Below are 24,209 nucleotides of genomic sequence, written 5' to 3'. Positions count from 1 at the left end.
TGGCTTTTGTATCAACCAACCAATTTCTTCTTGGTCGGTGTTTCAAATCATCTCCTTTTTTTAAATTTTTCGGTAATTAGCATCATTTGATTACTGGCATGAAAAAGTGGTTGTGGTGATGGAATTTTACTTCCACATTTGCACAATTTTTCACATTGTTACTGCACCACACTTTTCACATGCATAACTACTGCTTCAATATAACATCATATGCTTTTGTCACATCAATTTCTGCTCAAATCTTTATACCAACAAAGACCGAACATACAAATTTCATTTTAGTCTCATAATTCAATGTTGTATAATTTTCATGTCTTTTTCCTGAAACTTAAGCACCACATAGAATACGTGGGATGACACGTGTCAATGCGACCGTTATTAGCCCAAAATATGTGGAGGGTTTTTTTGTGATTTGGTTAAACGAAATCTGATTTGATTTCAAATTTTACGAGTCAAGATTCATATAAGTATATAATCTTGAATTTTCAGATCTTATAACTAGTTTGAATATCATTCTTTATATATTGACTTTTATGTTATTATTTTGAATATTTAAATTTACAAATTAATCGACCCGCATCTTGAACTTTATATTAATTAAAGATTATTGTGTTAAAAAAATAAAATATTTACCGTTACGATGAATTGATTATATGAAGCTACGAACAGAAAAAATTTATTACTCATCAATACTAATGTTTTTTTGCATGGTATTTAAAATTCCAATCATCATAGAAACAAGTCAAAATAACCCATAATAGGTAAATTACTTTCTCTTCTTTTAATGCACCCAAAATTGTTGCAAACCAAAATACCCCCCCGCAGTTAGCAGCAAATAGTTCACTTTATGAAGCAACCACATCATTTAGACCCCCCCCCCCCCCCAATAAAATAAATAAAAAAAAAACTAATAAGGGTAAAAAATTATGTCTCTAGAAGAGGGAGTTGTTGTACCTAAGAAATATGAAGGATAATGATTGGTTCATGACCACATAAAAGTACAAGTTTCATTTAAACTGCCTTTTTACAGCTTACCACGTCTAGAACAGGATGGAATTATCCTGCGTAACAACAAAGACTCTATCCTTAAGGTAAAATTCAATATGATTGGTTCTATATTTTTCTGTTTTTTTCAAAATAATCTTAAAATTGAGAGAAAACTTGATACTTTTAGTCCTCTGCTTTACGATATTTATAGGACTAAATGTCTCGAGTTTTTTCAATATTCCTGATCATTTTGAGCATCCTTTAAGTATAGGATTAAATGTGTCGAATTTTTCAATTTTTAGGATTATTTTGAAAATATTGAAAAATAGAGGTCTAAAAATAATTTAAAAAATAAAAAATTATATTTTTTTCCATTCTGATTTTTTTTTTGTTTCCCTCCACTTATTGTCGACAGTTGCATCCGGCCACCACAAGTCAGGGCGACACACTATCGTCTGGATTTGAGTGACTGTCGCACAAAAAAAGAAAAGAGTATCGCGTCGCCCAAACCATCGCCGTCGCTGTCTTTTGGGCGATGTAGATCGTGGTCGGCCTGTTTGTGGTTGGGCGACGTAGAGAGGTATGCGATGACAGTCATCCATCATTACTTCATACATTATATACGTTATTTATATATATAAATTATATTTATATATTGATACAATATAAATTTTTTTATTTTTTACTATTGAAAATCAATGACTATTAAAATAAGAATATAACGAATAAAATACCCAAAATATTAATGTCATTCAGGGGAACAAACAATAGGAAAAAGCGTGCATTATTTTACAAAACACAAAAAGTTTTTCTTTTTCTTTTTGGTCTATTTCATTAACAAAATCGATTTTAAGCAAATTTTTGTATAAACGGGGTTTTATATAACTATCCCTAGCTAGAATTGAATTTTCATGCACAGAGGGGGGGGGGGGGGGGGGGATAATAAACGACAGTTGAGTTAGTGAGCGGAAAAAGTAGTGAACGTTATAAAAGCTGCCAAGAACTCCCAAAAAAGCAATGGGAAACTCACAAAACACTGTCTCCTTCATTTGCTTTGCTTCTCCATTATTTGTGTTTTGACACAAGTCAAGTTTCACTGCTTCACAAATACTTCTCTCAGCACACACCCCAAGCTGGCATTATGGCCCATATGTCAGGTCTCTACTTTACACCACTACTCTCCCACCACACACACACACACACTTGCAAACTCCCATGTCAAGAATTCCCACAAACCAAAAATTTTAAAAATATATACAAACAAGCAAGTATTGTTTTGATATATAGTCTCCAGTGATTCACATGAAGTACTCAACAGAAACTTTTTATTGTTTTGAGAGTCTAAAGGGGTTTTCTGCTTTTTGAAGTAATTTTGGAGCTGGGATAAAGAACCAATTTTTCTTTTAGTTATAGCCCCATATTTTTGTTGGTTTGTTTGAATATATGTTTCTTTTCCTTTTCGTGTTCCTAGAGATGATGCATGTGGCTTTCATCTGATTCATAAATCAGCAATGAGTGGTTTGTAGACATCAAGAATGGAAAAGGGTTCATCCTCTTCTTCTTCGTCAGGTGCTGTGGCTGACTCAATCAATGGCTTGAAGTTTGGGAAGAAAATCTACTTCGAGGGTGTGGGTTCTGGATTGCGGCCCAAAAACGGTGGTGGGCTGTTGCCGGATGCGGCGCCTCCGCCGTCTCCGGCCAAGAAAGGGAGGACGGGCCTGGTGCAGGGAGGCCAGCCGCCTCGGTGCCAGGTGGAGGGTTGTAAGGTAGATCTGAGTGATGCTAAGGCTTATTATTGTAGGCACAAAGTTTGTGGTATGCATTCCAAGTCCCCAAGGGTCATTGTTGCAGGCCTTGAGCAAAGGTTTTGCCAACAGTGCAGCAGGTCAGCCTTTTTCCTCCTTTTTTTTTTTTCTTTTTAAAAAAAAATTACATTATCTTTTCTCTTTATCCATTATTAAGAAGATTGAATCTTTGGATTTATGTTGATTAACTTCAAGCATAATGTCACATTAACTGTTACTACAGATGAGGTTAGGGCTATCTTTTCTTGGTCCATTGTGGATTATGCTTCTTGTTTTTTGTTGGTTTGGTGTAGTTGATTGTTATATATGTGTTATATGCATTGTTCTATGATTGTTTTTTGTTCTGATGTGGTTTTCATCTTCATATCCTTTGTCTGGAGGGCTTTGTAAATTCATTTATGACATTGACTGTGATGTTATTGGACTTCTAATGTTGTTTTGTGAATTAAGAAAAAACAACACTGTTGTGCTGGAATAGAAAATGATACGTTTGGCATGTTGCTTTTGGGCTATAGTATTCTCATCAAGTGTCCGATGAAGTCATATTCGAGTTTGCTGAGTAGAGACATTTGAGGTAGGTGGTTGAGCTTGAACGAAAAGAAAGTGCAAGAAGAGGATAGTTTCTTTGAGAAATCTTGGTAATAATTGAGTTTTTATAGCATTTGAGAGAGGACGAAAGTCGAAAGGAGTGAAAATTTACTTGTAATTTTTTCGACCATGAACAGAGTAAAGAAGAGGATTCTTGCAACACTAAAGCCAAGTCGACTCTAACTTGTGGCAATAATAATAATTCTTATCTGGGAAATACTTGAACAACATAATAACGAATATCTGTTTTCTGGGAATTTATATCGGGTCATAGTTCAGTACTATGTTTGAACTGATTAAGAGAATTTCAGAATGTTATACTATGAAGCCATAGAAACCACTGGTTCCTGGTTTGCCATCAGACATCTGGTGGTATTTCTTGATGTACCAGTCGTCTTTTTTTTTTCTAATTGTTCATTCGCATAAAGTTTATTCTTGAGTATATAGGGGAGTTCATGGTTTTGTGAATTGAGTGTCAATGCAAGAATATTTTTGACAAGAATACAAGTAAAAGTGTGTTTCAGCTGTTTGTTAAGCTTTGAAACTTTTTATTACATGAAGTCGACAGCTGTCGGAAAATATCTTGTTCCTATTCTTCCAACATCAGGAATAGTATTTTTGTGAAATTAATCACATTTGGACTGAGAACTGAGGATGATATATTTTTCTGAGTATCACTGATAAAACTCAAATAAGACAATAGATTGGTAGAATTGAAGTTTTGTTGTTCGAATTATAACTCCCTGGTTAGCCTCTCTCCAGGTTTCATCAATTGCCCGAATTTGACCAAGGAAAGCGGAGTTGCCGCAGACGCCTTGCCGGCCACAACCAGCGCAGGAGGAAGCCACAGCCAGGACCTTTACTATCCTCCCGCTACGGAAGTCTTTCTCCATCCACATTTGGTTAGACATTATTTGTTTAATTTTTAAGAATACTTCACTTGTGTTACCATTAGCTGAGATTACTTAACCGCGATGTCGTGTTGTGGCTTGCAGATAACCATAGCAAAAGTGGAGGTTTTGTGATGGACTTCAGTGCTTACACGACCTCCCTCACTGGAAGAGATTCATGGACAAACACAAACGCAACATCTGAACGAGGATCGGGCAATCAAGCTACTATTGGAGGGAAGTATCAGCTTCCATGGCAGAGCAGCTTACAAACTCCTCTACCTGATCTTCTGCAAGGTTCACCAACTCGGCCAAGTTATACCGGCCTTGGAGTATCCTCAGATGAATGTTTCAGCGGAGTCTCTGACACAAGCAGTGCTCTCTCTCTTCTGTCAAATCAGCCCTGGGGCTCAACATGCCAATCCTTGAGCCTTGGGGTAAACAGTTTTCTTGGTCCTGACGGGACGGCCATTGTTCAGCCGCCTTCGGCCAGCAGCTCATGGGGCTTTAAGGGCAATCAAGCTAGTAACACTCTTCAGGAGATGCCTCCTGATATGGGCTTAGCCCAAATTTCTCAGTACAACGGAGATCTCGGGTTGGCTCAACCAAACGACGGGCAATACCATGAAATCGAGCCATCGAGGGGCTATGATTCTTCGGTCCAGCACATGCACTGGTCGCTTTGAATTGTTCCGGTTTTCAACTTCTTGTATCTGATGTATTTCTTCAACTTAGCACGTTTGTTTGTTTCACTCAACACTGAGGTTTCTGTGATGTTTTCTTTGTGCTTACTGTTAGTAGAGACGACGATACCTTCGGACTAAACAGGCATGAACATTGAATTGCTGTTATTGATGTATCAGTTGTATTATGATTGAAAACTCATTTGCTCAGTTGCTCCAATGACATTCAGGACAGTGATGCACAAGTTAGAATAGTAAGATGTTAATGACCAGCACATCAATTTAGTAGTCATTTCACTTGGTTTTTTTTTTTTTTTATAAATGTCACGAGTTCAAGTATCACTGAATCCTTAAGATTATGCAACCTATGTTTTGAACTGACAAGGGTTCATTCGTATGCAATAAAGTAATATCTGAACGAGTTTTAGCGAAAAGAATATCACATCACGGTTAGGGTCTTTTAGTAGACAGCACGAATTTTCACTTAAAAACAAAATGTAACACAATACCAAATCTTCTGAATTGTTTAATTTATATCGAATTTTTTGAATTATTTGCAAAACTTTATGGATTTTCACATGATTTTTTTTTATTTTATTTTATTTTATTTTCACATGATTTTTTTTTAACCTCTTTCTTCCATTTTTATGGATTTAAAGGAAATCTAATAATCACCCACATAAAATGGTTATGCAATTGAGTTTGTACAAACACTTCAAACTAACACGTGAGAGCACCTTGAAAAGTAGGGAAAATTTACATTTTGGTTCCACACCATAAAGAGTGTTGTATTTTTTATTTCACAGTTTATGAACTTAGTATATTTAGTCTCATGAGATAAAAGATTTGTAGTATTTTTGGTTCTATATAAAAATAAATGTTATAACACATTTGATTCCATTGGATAAAAATATAATAGCAATTTTTTGTCTTCAAATGCTATCATTTTTTAAGCTCGTGAGACTAAATGTTCTAAACCTGAAAATCGTGAGATCGAAGATGCAACACTCATATTGTGTGGGATCAAAAGTGTTATTTCTCCCTATTTGAAAGATGGTAGTTAAAAATGTAGTCCAAAGAATTTGATGGGCCAATATGTATAAGTCCAAGCCCACTTGACAGCCCATCAGAGAAGCAACCCAGATCCATTTTTGGAAATAGGCCCAGAAAATTGTTTAGCTTCAGTCTGTTAAGCTACTCTCTCTCTCTCTCTTTCTGCAGTCTGAACTCTGCGTGGAACTGTCAATCAGGCGAAGACAGATCACTCTCATTTCAGGTGAACTCCCTCTCTCTATCTGTGTTTTTCTATATTCTTAAATGGATTATATGGGAATGTGTACGTATGAGCTAGATTTGGTTTTTCTTGTGTTTCTTTGATTCATTGCGGAAAACTGTGTGAAGTTTCGGTTCTAGGGCTCGAAGCTTTAGGAGTATGGAGTTTGTCTGTCCGAAGCTTGAATTTTTTGGTGATTATTAATTTTAGCCAACGTAATTAGCATTGAAGGGTTTGTGCATTTGATTATTTTATACATTTTGATCAGATTTTTTAAATTGTGGGCCGATATGCTCTTACTCGTTAGCATACTGCTGGGGGAAAAGACATTCTTGATTTTTTGGAGTAAAAGATTGAATTTTAATAATTGCAAGTTCAGGTTGGAAAATTGTTTCTAGAAAATTCTATGCCATTTCGGCTAACTGACTATTTGGTCCAGAACCTTTGAAGGAAGGACGATGGAGAACATAAGGCATTGGAATCAAATTTCCATCACATTTTCCTTTAGGACAGAAGATTGCTCATTTTTTTAGCCTTCCTGAATGTGATTGAGAAGCATGAAAGAAAGGGATGCAGTAGTTTTGTAAAATATTAAATGTCTCTCGTAATTATTTTTGTACAAGCATTTGCTTTGTGGTGTCCTTTAAACCAATATATGAGAAAAGTTACAGACATTTTAAATATAAAGGAAATGGTACCAGCCCAGGAACCTGGCATGTCAAGTCTTAAGTTGGACAGAGATGATTACTTATTGGATATGCGCTGCTACGTGGATTTTGAATGTTATCACATTTCTTTTTCTACTGAGTCTCTTTATTCTTGTGAATCAGTGAATGGACGTTTATTAAATATTTCCTTTTCTTGCATCCCTTTCCATCACTTTAGGTTTCTCTATTCCTACTGGACTGGCTGATTGAGCATTTTTATACATTTTCTTCTTTTGTAGTTTGCTTTCTTGGAGTTTCACTTTATTTAATAGCATGCTTGCAGTAATTATTCTACTTTCTTCTTTCTTTTTTTTTTTTAATAATTATTCTACTTTCTTCTGATCCACCTTATGTTCTACAGCATTTGCTATTATACTAGTTGAAAAAAGTAAAATGGATACTGAGGAGCTAAGACAAATGGAAGATGAAGAAACTCCAATGATGAAAACAATAAAAGGTGCAACCACAGGTCTAGTTGCTGGCACTATTTGGGGTACTATTGTTGCTACTTGGCATGATGTACCTCGTGTTGAGAGAAGAGTCGCACTTCCCGGTCTGGTCCGGACCCTGAAGATGATGGGTAACTATGGAGTTACATTTGCTGCAATTGGTGGAGTCTACATTGGGGTAGAGCAGGTGGTGCAGAACTACAGGATGAAAAGAGACTTTGTTAATGGAGCTGTTGGTGGATTTGTTGCTGGTGCTTCTATTTTGGGTTATAAGGGTAAACATGTTTCCCTCTTGTTGATATTTAGTGTTATTGTATGATAATAAACAATGTGAGTATGAGTTCATCTTCTCTGCATGGCTGAATGCAGATGAGGTATTCTTAGTGTTTTCTTTATCTCTGCAATTTCATTGTCTATGCAGTTTTGTGAATTCTAAGTTTCCGTTTCATTATTTAGGTTAGAGGTCGTACACAGTCAAAACTTGATGGCTCCACTCATTTTTATATTGATGGTGGATTTTATATGCTATTCGTAGTGGAATACTCCTTGTTCATTCTAGTGTGTGGAAGCATTCCAAATATCTTGGGACCATTGCAAATTTATTTTTTTTTTTAAAGCACATTTGACAAATGAGCATCTTGTTGATTGACTCTTTTCCAGAGCTAATAATTGTCAGGTGTTTGATATGTAATGGCATGCACTTATTTATTTGGTATAGTTGCATGTATTGTTTATTCATATCAACAGTGAAAAAGCTTTCATGCTGTTGACTTAAATGCTTCTGGTTAGGCCTGATAGCAACCGTAAAGATGCATTTCTTTGTATTTCCTTTTGCTGTTGCTTATGATGTTATTTGACATTGGATAACCACTTCTGAAAACAAATTTGAGATTGGCTTTCTTCTTAAGGTTGCTAATTTCTCTACTCATTAATTGGCTGATAATATGTCAGCTAGTTTCTTAAGTATGGGGGCCCTCGTCCTGTCTTCTTAATATGTCAGTTTTGATTCCTCTTTACCATTTTTTGCACTCTCTTACAATGAACGAGTCTATGTTTTGGGTGTATTATCTGTGCTCCTTCTTTCTGGAAGATTAGAAAATGTTTGGAATTTAGCCAATATTCATCAATATGCAGGGAAGAGCATTTCAACAGCAATCTCTGCTGGAGCTGCCCTTGCAGCCACATCTTCCTTCATTGATGTGGGAGGTCAAACCACACGAGTTGACACTGGCAAAGAATATTATCCTTACACCACCAAGAAAAGGCCCAATATTAATTAGTTCATCAAGTCGCACCAGTCTTTGCTGCACGCTTGTTTCAGAAATGTATGTATTCGGGCTGGTTTTTCTCTTTGCTCACCTTTTTGCTGTTAGAGATTTCCAATTGTTGTTTTAATAATTTTGTGTCAATGAGATGCCAATCCTGTTTGGACAGAAATGATCATAACCGTTGACATTTAAAGTCATCGGGCATTGTTAAGAATTTCTGGAAATTGCAACATGATACCAATTTTCTTTACATGAGATATTGTTTGCTTATGATTGATTTACTTAGTATTGTCCTCTCATTTGTAACTACGTTCCTGCATTCCCAGTTGAGGCCACATTTTTCTTCAAATGGTTGTTGGATTCTGATGCATCTCTTGTGCAAAATTTGCCTCCAATCTATGACTAAGAACTGCAGGAGTATCTTTATGACGTTTGGAAGAGCTATCCATTTGTACATTTTGGTTGCGCGTAGTGAGTTCTAACAAGTAAACTATTTGATGCATTAATCAGAATCACGCCAAGAGATCCTGTTTCAAATAGTCCTAACCTAAGCAGTTGGAAGAGTTCCAAAACAAACAATTAGTTGAAAATTTCAATGCTCAAATGGCAGGCAAAATTCAAAAGAAAAAACAACTCAAACCCTGTAAAAAGTTTTCAACTCATATTTTGATCCTTTGAGACCCTGTACTTGAATCTAACAACATTATTCCGGAATTAATATATAATTCACAAATTGGATTTACAAGTTAGCATATTCGTGTTAACTGGAATCTACATGAGTTTGACCCTGTGAAGTAATTTCAAGTAGCTAACTTGACAGCATTCAAGTCCCAGCAGCCTCTTCGACAAAAATGGTAAGAAAAGACCAAACCGGTCAGGTACTAATCAATTGAACCCCAAAAAAATAATCCGTTCTCACTTGCTCTGCTCCAGCTACAGCATATGCACTCATTCACCCTGTAAGCAGTAAAGCTGCCGGATATTTCCTGATGCTGTTCATAGAAACATGGGAGTTAAAAGACATCACTTTTCCTAGACAGTAATTCAGAAACAATAATGGCCAAACCTGTTTGCATAACATCCATTAGGTGCAAGAGATTGAAGTTTTGGTGCACACATTAGGCAACATGTAATGTGTTATAGTGGAGAGGAACTTGAGGTTAAGTGTATGAGACAAAAATCTAGCTTTTTAACTCATCAAGTATACATTCAAATCTGTATTGCTGATGGAAATGCCGGCTACCGCTCAATGAACATTTAATTACAGAAAGATCATAACATAGGTTACCTATAGAAAACTTGGGCATGGTCATAATCATCTGGTGTTAGATTTGGCATAATAGTCCAAAGAAAAGAGAAAACATAAACCAAAGACATCTCCTCAAGCCTAGTATTGAACTTAAGATTAGAATCAAGAAGAACCCACAATTTTACAGCTAAAATCAAAATCATTTTGCTTTGTTCAATTTAGACCAAAACATAGGCCCATCCACAGTCACTCGAGGATAAAAAAGAAAGGAAAACATATCCATGAACCTGAAATGGCAAAAAGATTCCAAGCTCTTTAACAAGTAAAATTATTCATTTCCAACCCATTGCCATACATATAGATTATAGGGTTAAATTATTCTTGGAGAAAAACTGCATGCAGATGTGTCAACATCATAGAAAAAGTACTAACATAAAGACAGACTTCATCGCATCTCTATGCATACATACTTCATACATTAATCTACATGGGAAAAACTTATATTGCTTTAAGCAACAGACATTACCATATAACCAGTCCTTAAAACAAGCATGGAGAGCACTTGACAATTGTCTTTTCCGGCTCTCTTCAAGTTGAGTGTCTTTCAGAACTTGCTTAACCTCCCCCAAGCTTTTCGTCTAAAAGCTCAATCAAAAAACAAAATCAACCAATTAATGCAAAATTTCAGCCAGAAAACAAAACCAAGCGAACCATTTAGAGGCCCAAAACAGATGGTACTCGACATACTTTCTTCTGCTGTGACGCAAGGTAAGCATCAGGTAAAGGAAAGGGATTATCTTTTGTTGAACCAGCTTGTTCACTTTCCAACCAATTTGGAATCTGAGCATGATCAAAATGAATATTGTTATGAACCAGAAATTTATATGAATGAAAAGAGGCAAGATAAATAGAGCAAAAAAACGAACCTCATTGGGACATATGTTAACAAATAAACCATAGTTTTATGAGCCATTGTGTGCACTAGGATATTGGAAAATGAGTTTTGCACATACAAGGACAATCATCTACAACATTTCACCACCTCGATAGTCCTTCAATAAAACACGTACCACAAAATCAGTATAATGATCTGGGTCTAGGCGTGCAGCAGATTCAGCTTGAACATCTGAAACACCAGCAGGATGGGATAATGAATCATGTGGATCAACCAGTCCAAGTGCCACGGGTTCATCCCACCTGTTGATGTTAGGGACAATGCCAACTTGATTCATGTGCTCCTCCAGTTGCTTGTAGAATGTATTATATGGAGCCACCTATTGAATATCAAATTCAACAGCAAGAACAGAATATTAAATGCCAAAGCTCATCGAAATACGATCAGAAAATGTGAACCAATAAATTATTTGGGAAGGTTAAGTATACCAGAGCCCTACCATTTTATTTTTTAAAAAATTTTATGCATTCTATGAAATGCTAAGTTTAACACCCACCTAATTTTCTTTCAAAAAGTTTGTTTTTCTTCTTCATATGGTATTGAATTGGGTTGTTTGGATGAAAATCATTAGCCCATACACATTGAAAACCACAAATCTATAAAAACTTTACATATTTTAATGTATCTTGGCTGCTCGCAACCAATTTAAATAACCAGTACGACTATTAATTTATAGCAGTACTAGGTAATGTTAGCATGAAACAGCGATGTAGGCACCAAATGAAGAACGAGACTGACCTGCAACTTATGATTATCACCAACAATGATGGGTTGCTGGTTAACCCCCAAGAAGAACAGACATTCACGACAGTTTGCTATGCAGATACGTCTTGCTGCAGTTATTAGATGAACGCGTTCACAATGTTCAACTCTAATGGCCTGTAAGAGATTTTTGTAGACATGTACAGCTCTAGTCTTATTACATCAATGTTATGTCATACTAAAGAAATCAAGCAATGTACTGGTTGGGAATTTATATTTGCAATCCTGGTGCAGAGTTGACCATTAGCATATCTACTATAATCGCAGACCATCACAATGGAATTGCTAGTATAGTCATCATAATTTGCATGCGTCTTCCATAATGTCACTCTGTCAAGTCATATATAATCCACATACTTACAAAGGGAATAATGTATCAACTGTAACCAAATGACTACCTTGCCAACAGCTCCAATGACAATAGTTGCATCAGAGCATCCATAGACTGTTGCATAGTTCAGTGGTGCCAAAACGTAAATGACTGATTCATGGCAATTTACAACCTAAACAAACAAATAAATCACGTAAGAGATAATCTCTGGAAAGCATGAGATACAGTGAAAGAAGGCCATTACATCACACATCAGAAAGTATGCTTGTGACTGTTGGCATAGCAACCCAATCAGAGAGTTGAAATGATGTTAAATTAAAAGCAAGCTTCTACAATTTGTATCAAAACATTGGCTATGCATCGAAGCCACCCCTAATGCCAAGTTCAATGTTTGTTTCTCTCCTCTGTTATGTCAGGTTTAGTTGGGAGATATGGAATAGGCAGAAAAATAAATAAATGTTGCTCTTCACATTCGTTCTCATGGTAAAGTAAGAAAGAGATCATTTTGACTACCTGTGTTGTTACAGAAAACAGTATATTTCAGCTAAGCTCACAGAGTAGACCTTAACACTCCAAAGAAATCTGTGCCTTTACAGTTCACATAAATTAATCAATACATGTGAAGCACCTCAATCTCAATCTCCCCCTACAGCGAATTCAACTTATGAGATTGATGCAAACTAGATTTCATAAAGGAAAAGTAACCATAGGATACAAGATCTACATAGTAAAATACGTTCACCTTTACAGATGTACCCTTAAGATCAGATGCTTGTTTCACATATGATGATTTAGAGATCCCCTCGATGAAACTCGGACCTTTAGTACTGCTTAAGGGTTTCAATGAACTTGCAGCAGCATCACCCATTTGAACATCCTGATCAGAAGAAGTAACTGGGCCACTTTCTTTCTGAGAAACTCTATCAGCAATATATTCCATTGTCGAGGATATATTATCTAGAAGCCAGTCAATAACTTGTGATGCAGGAACAGGAGCAGCAGGCATATCAGGATCGGAGTTTGCAAAAAATGGTGCAATCTGGCTCATGGGGATTTTAGATGATCCTTTCTCCACAAAATAAATCAGAAAACCAAGATGCTCAAATTTATCCATCGACAGAATCTGGCAGGAAAAATTACACCGCACTTCAGTACAAGCTCAAGGACAAGCGGCATTTAAAGCTTATAATTAAAATATAAACATCATCAAATGTAAAATTAACACTCTCTAGGGAAATTTAGCAAGACGCTTTATCAATATAAGCACATATAGGAGCATGCACTTCCTGTTGAATTAAAGAACAAATCTTGCACAGATAAATGCTGATAAGCCAATAAAATGTGCATACCATAGAGTCATCAACTTCCCCTTCCGTGGAGTCTGCCAAGAGCGAAAGAATATTCCCGATGTGTCTCTGCAAATAGGATAGCTGGTGAGCCTGTTCATCGGCTTGAGATGGCATAAACTTACGGCTGTTGCTGCGGACCAACTGCAAAGGATAGTAGAATGCTTATTGGCAATGATAATACTCTAACAACTGATCCCGATAAGCACACAATTCATCGACATTTCCAAACCAACCCCAAGAAACTCCAAAAAATCCAAAATTTAGCAAAGGTGATCACCTGCAACGGAGAAAGGGCAGACAAAAACCCGTCAAAAGCCGAGGTTGAAGGCCAAACATCAGCGACAGCTGCAGAATCCTTATGCCCTTTAGGCAGCAACCTCTTGTAACTCTGTATATACAAGAAGACAAGCAAATCAAACACATTGACCCCAATTTCATCGATCTCGTCCGGAACACAAGCCTTGACTAAAGGATCAGAATCATCATGCAAAACAGAGGATATGGTTTCGATTAGAAGCCGGGCATGTCCAATGGGGATTTGAAGGACCCGGGCAAGGGTATCCGAGTTGACCCGCTGATTGGAACTGGATGAGAGAAGCATGGATTTCAGGTGGGACAGAGTTTGCGTGCCATCCGTGAAGATGAGCTTGGGAATGGGGAGAAGGCCATGGTCGAAGGGCTCGCGGCGGGGGTAGAGGTGGTATGTCGCAGCCACGGAGGTGGGAGTGGATGTTGGTGGTGGCTCCGTCGATTGCTCGGCGGTGGTGGATTCTGTCATTGCGGTGGCGCTAGATCGCTGGGGCAGAAATGGAATTTCAGAGAAGTGAGAGTGTATTTTTGGAAACAGAGAATTGAATTAGTGCAGTTGTAATGAATTAACTTCAATGAACATAGTAATAAATTAATATGAGTTGGATCCGACCCATATCATTTTTACCCGCTTCCCCCTTCCATCTCATTTTTATCAAATTTGTAATAATTATCAATATTTTATTTTTATTTAAAAATTATTAATAACTTCTAATATTTAATAAAATTACATAAACCCTTAAATGAGATGTTTGGAATTATTAATTTTATTTTATTGTATTCATTTTTTAAAAGATAAAATTATAAGAAAAAGTTGAACAAGATAGATATTTTTTTTAAACTATAAAAAAGAATTATCGTCCTGAAATAAATAAAATTATAATATATAATCTATAAAGTCATTCTGATTAGTCCAACACAAAAAAAATGGATAAAAACTTAACATAAACTAACAAATTTGGGTAGTTGTTGAACGATTGTTAAAATTAGAGAGATATTGACATTTCTTCAAACAACAACGAATTATTTGTAATTATGACAAATTTCAAGAGAACCCGTTGTACTTTACCATAAATTTAATACCATTATCTCGATAATAACTTTTTCAATTCAAACCAATTTTATCTCGATGGGTTTAAAATATCGGTTGTAAAAACATTTTAGGGTTGGTAAAAAATTTATTTGTTTAGAAAAATAAGTTATGTTATAAATAAATAATCTTTGTAACTTTACAAGTTCTCAATTTCATTATTTCTAGAGGTATTTATAGGGTTACATATATATATATATATATAAATACAATATAGAAAGAAAAGGACCACTCCACCCACAAACGACGGTTAATAACACCGTCACACTAATTTTTGTAAAGTTAAAAATATCTTTCAACCAATAAGATGATTAACTTATTCAACTTTTTAAGTTTTATATTAATCGATACATAAGTTTTTTTTTAATTTATATATTTTACTCTGATTTAAAATATATTTTAAAATTTAAAAGATGATTTATTACGCTGCCCCACTAATTTTTTGACATGGCGACACTGTTTTTTTATTATGTCTATAATAACTCTAAATTAATTTTTTTTATTTCTTATTTTTTAAAAATATTACATATTAATTTATATATTTATTTTTATATATGATATGTTTGAAATTTTAAAAATTTATTTATGGTGTACACAGAGACTTGGTATATAATGAAAAGAGAAAATGGTGCATTATTGAGGCAGAATCCGTAGAGAAAGGGTTTGGGCCCCGAAAAAGAGTAAGTACGTGAAAGTGACGTATTAATGGGCCCAATCCAATTCCCCATTTAATACATTTTGGGTCCATATTTGATATGCACTCATATATCTTTTTAATTGATTTTTTTTAAAATAAGAACGATAACTATTATTAATTAAAATAAATAAAAATATTACTATAATCATAACATTTACTATGACAGTAGACAATAACTCCTATTATGCAGTATACAACATCTCATGTATATAACGGTGTTTAAACCCATGACTTCTAAAATCATGGAACCACAATCTCACCAATTGAATCAGGTCTCATTTATTTCAATTGACTAATTTGTACATCTCAATTTCATGGAATAAATTAGAGGAGTTTTTTTAGTTGTAGGGTAAGAAAGAGCCATTCTTCTGTAAATTTTAGTATAATTAAAAATATCTTTTTATTATATAAAAAATTATAAATATTCTTAAATTTTAGTATCCGTCTAATAACGAGTCCATTTAATTAGAATTGGACAATTTTTATCTAATTTTTCTAATGAAGTGTCGAAAATGCCATTTTAAATTATTAATTATAATTTTATGCACTTTTTTAAAAAGATTAAAATATTTTTATGGACTAATATGATGTTTGAATTATTTATTTTATCCGTCCTTATAATTTTTTTTATATTTTTCAAATATTTTTTTAAAATCATAAAATAGGTCATTTCCATCTCAATGTGTCTGAGCCACATACTTATTTTATATTTAAGAAATGTATTAGTAATTTTTTAAATTAAAAGAGAAGTAGTTGTAATTTACCATCATTGCATAAAAGTTAGATTTTTCGCAGCAATAAATTAGCAATTAACGTGACATGCAATGTAATTAGTGTCAATTTTCCTAGGCATGGTGCATTTTAACTTAATATTCTTAATATTTACGTCTCATCTCAAAAAAATCTCGCTATTTTGAGTTTGATCGGATAAAAAATAATCAAATTAGAAATGTTATTGCACCTATCATGCTTTATTTTTAGCTTTTTTTTAAAAAAAATAATACATCAATAATTGAAAAATACAAGAGAAATTGCATTTTCATTTTGTAACTTATGCACAATATATTTTTAACACCACATCCTACCAAATTTCGTTAGAAACGCAACATAAAAAATTACATACAGATCACATAACCATTAGTTTCCCAAAATGAAAGAAAACGATTGTGTGACATATATCGGTTGATCTTTTGATAGGATTATTGAAATTGAAACTTGATCTTACTCGAATTCCACGACCTCGAGGGTTGACCTCTTGGTTAAATGCTAACTCCACTAAGATCGTGTATTGGGTTCCTGAGAATGAAACAAGAACGTGAAGCTCGTCAAATGCGTCCCCGACAACGACCCTACGACTCTCAAATTAGTATGATCGAGGTAAAAAAGTGCGATTAGAAATAAGTAGGTCAAAAAGTCTATGAATCAGTTACCTCAAAATGTAGCATCTTGGGGTATTTATAAGGCCCATATGGATACTATTGTATGGGCCACGTGTCATTATCCTGTTAGCCATAGTCCTCAATTGGACGGTTCTCGTATCGGGATCTTCATGTAGGATTCGGGTCCGGGTCCGGGTCTGGGTTTTTCTGACTCTTCTTAGAAGCACAGGGATATGAGGTGCGTAATAACTATCATTGTCCTTCATTAAGGGTAATTTAGGTATTTTAAAATGGGTTTTATCCATCAAAACTTTTTTTTTTAATGTTATAAGACTATTTGTGAGAATCCCATAAGTGAAAATACTTAAAATATACAAAATCTAAGTCACGAAAAAAAAAAAAAGTAATTGCATATTTTGCTTAGCAATGAAGGCAACGACGTCGTTGCTGCATTGGATTCCATTCCATGTGTGTTGTGGGGGTCCAATTGCAAAGGCATATTAGCATCTTCTTCTTTACGACACCTGTAAAAACCACACCACCAACATACGCTTTTGTCCTGTGTGCGGACATGCTATTATCCCCTCTCGTTCCATACACCTTCCATATTACCCTTCCTCCATTATTCACTATATTAATTCATTTTTGTCATAAATTAATAATTTAATAAATCTTGATTTTATTTTAAATATTTAAATAAGATTTTGGGTTCGATTTTCATCACTAAAATATTCTCTAGTTTTATATTTTGCAATGTATCAATAAGGTTACTTTGATCTTTTAATATACAATAATTAAAGAAAAAACAAATATCGGGGAATCTAATTTGGATTACGAGTTACATAACCTATTAGATTATTAAAATATTAATATTATATGATTCTTTTTTAAATAATTTAAATGATATAATTATTTATATAGGTATTAAAATTAAGTTAAACAAGAAGTCATGAGTTCGATTTTTATTAGCACTCATTTGTAAAATAAATATTTGACGTGCAGAATTTGTATTTGATGAAAGCATATTAAAGTACTAATATTAAATGTTTCTTATATTTAATAGTTTAAATTTTTACAATAAGTGGTATTTTTACATGGATTCACATACCATTACTAATAGGGTAAAATACACTTTGCACTTATAAACTATTTTTGATGTAATATTTATTCTGTTAAATTAATAAATATAATACTTACCTCTTGATTGGACAAAAATACCCTTCATGTCCTGAACAATTATATTATTCTCAATATTTAGATTATTTTTTAATAATAAGTGAAGAATTTAAATTAAAAGTGGAGTATAAATTAATATATGATACACAATAAATATAATACAATCCAACAACTCATATATGCTTTTTAAAAAATTACTAAATATATATATATATATGCTTAACCAAAGGTTGAATATTTTTTAATAAATAAATAAACATGTTTATCATATTTTTTTAAAGTATAGTAAAAATATAATATGTAATTATATATTTTTATCTAAAAGAATAAATAGTTAATAACTTAATTTTATTACTAAATTAATAAAATCTTTTTATTTTTTTTGTGTATTTATTGTACTTATTCATTATTTAACTTTGAGTTTGTAAAATATAATAATATTTAAACTATTTAACTCACTACTTATATTTGATTTTATTATAATTAAAAGATATTTTTCCAATTAATTTTTTAATTAAACTAAAAATGAGAAATTTTTTGAACTAAATATATGCACAATATAAGGCCAATATTGTTCAATAGTTCAATAGTGTATAAATAATTGATATTTATAAAAAAATAATCTATGTATAAATCGTGTAACTAATTGGTATTTTGCAGGTCATGAGGTCTCAATCTTATCATTTTTAAATTTATTTTAAATGGTAGTTGATTTACATACCAAAAAGGGCTATTTTTATAAAAAATAAAAGAATTAGATATAGGTTAAGATTATAATTATTTTAATGAATACAAAATATATATTATTGTATAATTTACTATAAAGTGTGATGTTATGTGTGAATGGTCAATAATTTTGAAATCTAATTCTGGTAATATAATATAATAAATATATATGATTAAGACATAATTGGATTATTATGAGTGTATTAAGGCAACTCTAAATATTGTTGCATATATTTATTTATTAATTATTATTATTATTAAGAAAAATTTAAGGAAAATAAAAGGGATAAGCCTGGGAGCGAGATACACGGAGGCGGCACGTGCAGTGTTCCGACCAGAGTCCCTGCACGCGTGACGTTGGGTCCTATGGTCAAAAAACAGAGACAATAAAGGGGGGAGAGAGAGAAAGAGAGAACACAGTACACACACTAAGACAATACATACATACATACATACATACTTCCTACATTCATTCATACTACTAATGTTCTGTACATACCCCAAAAAAATATTCACACGCAGTACACACACACTTGGGTTCGGTGGCAATTGATAAAGCAGATTCATCAGATCTCTCCCAGTGTCCCCCACCACCCTTTTCCTTTTCCTCTCTCTCTCTCTCTCTCTCTCTGCGTCTGTGAGAGAAGAAATAAAGTAGAAAATTGAAAACGAAAAAGAAAAACCTCTCTGTTTTTAGCTCTCCGGTTTGTGTATTCACTTTTTCTTTTTTCCTTGATTCAAAAAAGGCAGCAAGAACAAAAACCCTTCTCTCCTTTTTACTCTCTCTCTTTTCTTTTTTTTCTTCTCTCAGTTGTTTCAATCTCTCCGCAGAAGAACCTTATCATGAACCTCCAAGGTATATTCATATATATCTCTCTTTATTCGTATCTTTATTTAAAGCCCTTTAGTTATTTGACTGTAAAAACACGAAACACTGATGGTGTGAAGCGAAGAAAAAAAAAGACTGAGTTTTGGCTGTTGTAGAACTTCGTGTTTTTTTCTTTTTAAGTGCATTTTTCGGGTATGATGTTCTACGTGGTGTTTGGGTTTTTTTATTTCTGTGTGTTTTTACATTCAAAGATCTGGGTTTTATGATTCATGTGTTTTTCACTTCTTTATTTAATTTTTTCTTGGGAATGTTTCTGTTTATATAAGGAAAGGAAAGGAAAGATATGAACTAACAAGACTGAATTTTTATGGGGTTTAATGGTATACACGCTATTAGTTACCGTGTTGTAATGTGGTCACCGATGTTCGCGTTATGGTTGTTCTTGCTTTCTTTTTTTTTTTTTTTTTGGTTTAAGTTGGTTATGAACTTGTGTTTTCTGCTAATTGTTAGATTCTTTATGTGATCTCATGTATATCGCTTTTGTCCCACAGGTTTTATGCGCTCAGATCTGAAGCTTTGATTGAGGTTCTGGGCTTAGCAGATTCTTCTTCATAAGGTTCTTTACTATAAAGAAAAAGATCTCATTTTTTTGGTTTGCTGTGTTTGAGGGTATAACTTTATCTGTTCAATTTGCTAATCTGCTGCCTTGTTCAGAACTGTGCTTTCCTCTGGGGAACTCTTGATTATGTAGGCAGTTCAAAAGTGCCGATAAATAGTTTCCAGTTGAGATCTAAGTGGGTTTTTAGTGTAGACGTGTTTTTTTTATATTTAAAGATCTTAGTTTTAGATGTGGCTGTTTCTTTTTTTATTTCCTCCCCAATGTTCCTGCGTAAGCAGAGTTGGATTGGAAAGACTGTAATCCTTTATGGGTTATTGTTAAATAGCTTATAATGCATTGTACAATGTATTACTAATGTTTGCCAAATGCTTAGTTACACACTAATTATTTGTGTCGATATATGATCTCATGTTCCTTGCTTTTGTTCCACAGGTTTTGGGCACTCAAAACTGAAGCTTTCGATTAAGGTTTTGAGCTTACACGATTTTCTTCACCAGGTTCAATGCAAAATAGCTAATGTTTTTGGTGTGCTGTGTTTTGAGTTCATCGTCTTATCGTTTCAGTTTGCCCTCCTGTTTTACACTAATGCTGTCTACTTCAAGGCTCTGTCGGCATATAAGAAAAATTTTGAATACTTGGGCAGTCCAATAGCTTTCTTTTGGATACGAAGGGCTAATCAGTTCGTTTTACTTAGATCTGTTAGGTTTTTACAATATCATTAATTCATTGCTTGTATTGGTTTTGGATTTTGTAGGTTTTACAGGTTTAAAGGAAGTCGAGGAAATGCAGAGGCCCCCGCAAGAAGATTTTTCATTGAAGGAGACTAACCCCCACCTCGGTGGAGGGAAGGTCACCGGAGATAAGCTCACGAGCACCTATGACCTCGTGGAGCAAATGCAATACCTTTATGTCCGGGTTGTGAAGGCGAAAGATCTACCTGGAAAGGATGTGACTGGTAGTTGTGACCCTTATGTTGAAGTTAGGCTTGGAAACTATAAGGGCACAACCCGCCATTTTGAGAAGAAGTCAAACCCTGAATGGAATCAGGTCTTTGCATTCTCTAAGGAGCGGATTCAGGCCTCGGTGCTTGAGGTTACTGTGAAAGATAAGGATGTTGTGAAGGATGATTTTATTGGTAGAGTATTGTTTGATTTGAATGAGATTCCAAAACGGGTTCCCCCAGATAGTCCCCTGGCCCCACAGTGGTACCGATTGGAGGACAGAAAGAATGAGAAGGCAAAAGGAGAGCTAATGTTGGCTGTTTGGATGGGTACTCAAGCTGACGAGGCATTTCCAGAGGCATGGCATTCGGACGCTGCAGCAGTCAGTGGTGCTGATGGTCTTGCAAATATCCGGTCAAAGGTCTATCTTTCCCCTAAGCTTTGGTATCTAAGAGTAAATGTAATTGAAGCTCAGGACTTGCAGCCAAGTGATAAGAGTCGGTTTCCAGAAGTTTTTGTGAAGGCCATCCTGGGAAATCAGGCATTAAGGACAAGGGTATCTATGAGCAAAAGTATCAATCCTATGTGGAATGAGGATTTGATGTTTGTGGCTGCTGAACCATTTGAGGAGCCGCTAATTTTGAGTGTAGAAGACCGTGTTGCTCCCAACAAAGATGAAGTTCTGGGAAGATGTGCTATTCCTCTGCAGTACGTAGACCGGAGATTGGATCATAAACCTGTGAGCACTAGGTGGTATAATCTTGAGAAACATGTTATAGTTGAAGGTGAAAAGAAAAAGGAAGTGAAGTTTGCCAGCAAGATTCATATGAGAATTTGTTTGGAAGGTGGTTACCATGTTCTGGATGAATCAACTCACTACAGCAGTGATCTTAGACCGACAGCAAAGCAATTGTGGAAGTCAAGCATTGGGGTCCTGGAGTTGGGTATTTTAAATGCTCAAGGGCTTTCTCCTATGAAAACGAAAGATGGCCGGGCCACAACTGATGCTTATTGTGTTGCCAAATATGGTCAGAAGTGGGTCAGGACGAGGACAATCATCGACAGTTTTGCTCCTAAATGGAATGAGCAGTATACTTGGGAAGTTTTTGATCCTTGCACTGTTGTCACCATTGGTGTATTCGATAATTGTCATCTGCAAGGTGGAGATAAAGCTGGAAGGGATTCAAGAATTGGGAAGGTAAGAATTCGCCTTTCAACTCTGGAAACAGACCGTGTGTACACTCATTCTTATCCTCTTCTAGTTTTGCATCCTTCTGGGGTAAAAAAGATGGGTGAAATTCATTTAGCCGTGCGGTTTACCTGTTCATCCTTGGTAAATATGATGCATATGTACTCCCAACCGTTGTTGCCCAAAATGCACTACATTCATCCCTTAACTGTCAGCCAGCTGGACAGCCTTAGGCATCAGGCCACTCAGATTGTCTCCATAAGGCTGAGTCGTGCCGAGCCACCTTTGAGAAAGGAGGTGGTGGAATATATGCTGGACGTGGGTTCTCACATGTGGAGCATGAGGAGAAGCAAAGCAAACTTCTTCAGAATCATGGGGGTTTTGAGCGGTCTAATTGCTGTTGGAAAATGGTTTGATCAAATTTGCAATTGGAAGAACCCCATCACCACAGTTCTCATTCACATCTTGTTCTTGATACTGGTTATGTATCCGGAACTTATTTTGCCGACTATTTTCCTGTACTTGTTCTTGATTGGAGTATGGTACTATAGATGGAGGCCAAGACATCCACCTCACATGGATACTCGTCTTTCTTGTGCTGACAATGCTCATCCGGATGAACTGGATGAGGAGTTCGATACGTTCCCAACTTCTCGTCCTGCAGATATTGTAAGAATGAGGTATGATCGTCTAAGAAGCATTGCCGGGAGGATTCAAACTGTGGTTGGCGACTTGGCAACACAAGGGGAGAGGCTACAGTCTCTACTAAGCTGGCGAGACCCTAGAGCTACAGCTCTCTTTGTTATTTTCTGTTTGGTAGCCGCCATTGTTCTCTACGTAACACCTTTTCAAGTGGTGGCTCTTCTTACAGGATTTTATGTGTTGAGACATCCTAGGTTCCGGTACAAGCTTCCATCGGTGCCACTGAACTTCTTCAGAAGGTTGCCTGCAAGAACAGACTGTATGTTGTAAGAAACTAGAGTTTTGACTGTTTCAACCCTGTTTCCTTCCAGTCAGTGCAGAATATGCCGACAAAATCTTGTTTGCTATGTCTCACCAAGTGGTGAGGTGGAGTTCGTGTTGTGGTTATGTAAGCTAAGCTGTCTCATGAAACTTGCATATCTTGTGGATTTTTAGGTTCTTTATTTGTTAGGATCTATTTTGGAGTTGGTTCTGTAAAGACAGATATGTGGTAATCTGTACTTTTGTAGGTTGTCATTTAATTCAATCTTGTCTGGACCATCCTTATCTTTCATCTTTACTGGTAGTTTATCTACATCAATTCAAGTGATATAATGTGTCTTTTACAAGGGACGATACTTGTAGTGAATTACCATGCTAAGTTGTTAATTATTTCTTGTTTTTGTGAGCTATATTCGTATAATTTGTGCTTCCAGACAGCTTTGTTTTCCTTTTGCTTCTATCTTGCTGGTTTAGGTTGGTCTATGAGATGTAACAGTTGGTTACTAAATGAAGGAAACATGTTTTCAGACAAATCGAAACAAGCCTATATTCTATCTCCCTTTCCATCTGGGCTATATATATAGTTGTAATAACACAAGTTGACATTTGTTTAGTTGCTAAGTATAAAAGAAAACAGGGGTGGTGCAATGAATGCTTCCTGGAATCATGGCACCAAGACTTTGTTTGAGACGCATGTTTTCAAACATTCCTTGAATATCAACTACTCCCCAACGCACATTTATATATAAAAAGAACTGAAATGTAAAAATTATTCAAGTGTTGGTGTATTGCCATACTTTGAATAGTATCTTTGAATTTTATTTTTAGCACGTAGTAAAATATTATTTATTTATTTTTTAATTTAAATTTTGGTTAAGTGTACGATTGTTTATGTTTATCGAGAAGAAGCACTAACTTGTTATATAATAGTATGAATTAAGTATTGAATATGATCTTGTAACAACCAATTAAAGAGGTTGAGAAGTACTTCAGAG

At 35.0% G+C, this 24,209-nt stretch overlaps 4 protein-coding genes across 7 annotated transcripts; 3 read left to right on the top strand and 1 right to left on the bottom strand.

Annotated features, from left to right (window-relative positions):
- Window positions 1–1,972: 1,972 nt before the first annotated feature.
- LOC105162507 (squamosa promoter-binding-like protein 17) lies at window positions 1,973–5,185 on the top strand. 2 transcript variants are annotated; one of them, XM_020693848.2, is made up of 4 exons: window positions 1,973–2,144; window positions 2,557–2,872; window positions 4,143–4,282; window positions 4,376–5,185. In XM_020693848.2, the coding sequence occupies exons 1-4, from the start codon at window positions 2,129–2,131 to the stop codon at window positions 4,954–4,956; spliced, it is 1,053 nt and encodes a 350-aa protein (XP_020549507.1). In that variant the 5' UTR covers window positions 1,973–2,128; the 3' UTR covers window positions 4,957–5,185. The 2 variants fall into 2 exon arrangements, with proteins under 2 accessions (XP_020549507.1, XP_011078846.1); XM_011080544.3 differs by having other exon boundaries at window positions 1,995–2,144; window positions 2,459–2,872.
- Window positions 5,186–6,073: 888 nt separating this feature from the next.
- Window positions 6,074–8,900, top strand: LOC105162508 (outer envelope pore protein 16-3, chloroplastic/mitochondrial). Of its 2 annotated transcripts, none has more exons than XM_011080546.3 (3): window positions 6,074–6,229; window positions 7,295–7,657; window positions 8,517–8,900. In XM_011080546.3, the coding sequence occupies exons 2-3, from the start codon at window positions 7,327–7,329 to the stop codon at window positions 8,660–8,662; spliced, it is 477 nt and encodes a 158-aa protein (XP_011078848.1). In that variant the 5' UTR covers window positions 6,074–6,229; window positions 7,295–7,326; the 3' UTR covers window positions 8,663–8,900. The 2 variants fall into 2 exon arrangements, with proteins under 2 accessions (XP_011078848.1, XP_011078847.1); XM_011080545.3 differs by lacking the exon at window positions 6,074–6,229 and adding an exon at window positions 6,293–6,419.
- A 392-nt stretch (window positions 8,901–9,292) lies between these two features.
- On the bottom strand, window positions 9,293–14,184 carry LOC105162509 (uncharacterized). The gene is made up of 9 exons (XM_011080548.3): window positions 13,574–14,184; window positions 13,297–13,437; window positions 12,690–13,070; window positions 12,015–12,119; window positions 11,593–11,733; window positions 10,970–11,173; window positions 10,647–10,739; window positions 10,426–10,537; window positions 9,293–9,642 (listed from the first exon to the last, which is right to left on the bottom strand). The coding sequence occupies exons 1-9, from the start codon at window positions 14,072–14,074 to the stop codon at window positions 9,599–9,601; spliced, it is 1,722 nt and encodes a 573-aa protein (XP_011078850.1). The 5' UTR covers window positions 14,075–14,184; the 3' UTR covers window positions 9,293–9,598.
- Window positions 14,185–19,193: 5,009 nt separating this feature from the next.
- LOC105162510 (FT-interacting protein 3) lies at window positions 19,194–23,506 on the top strand. Of its 2 annotated transcripts, none has more exons than XM_011080549.3 (4): window positions 19,194–19,529; window positions 20,054–20,118; window positions 20,554–20,618; window positions 20,876–23,506. In XM_011080549.3, exon 4 carries the CDS (start codon window positions 20,905–20,907, stop codon window positions 23,221–23,223), a length of 2,319 nt encoding a protein of 772 aa, XP_011078851.2. In that variant the 5' UTR covers window positions 19,194–19,529; window positions 20,054–20,118; window positions 20,554–20,618; window positions 20,876–20,904; the 3' UTR covers window positions 23,224–23,506. The 2 variants fall into 2 exon arrangements, with proteins under 2 accessions (XP_011078851.2, XP_020549568.2); XM_020693909.2 differs by lacking the exon at window positions 19,194–19,529 and adding an exon at window positions 19,566–19,694.
- Window positions 23,507–24,209: the final 703 nt, after the last annotated feature.

Source organism: Sesamum indicum, linkage group LG5 (genome assembly GCF_026168435.1).
Source record: "Sesamum indicum cultivar Baizhima isolate 11 linkage group LG5, ASM2616843v1, whole genome shotgun sequence".
Lineage (NCBI taxonomy): Eukaryota > Viridiplantae > Streptophyta > Magnoliopsida > Lamiales > Pedaliaceae > Sesamum > Sesamum indicum.
Note: the sequence above shows the minus strand (reverse complement) of the source record. Positions and strands in the feature narration are given on the sequence as shown.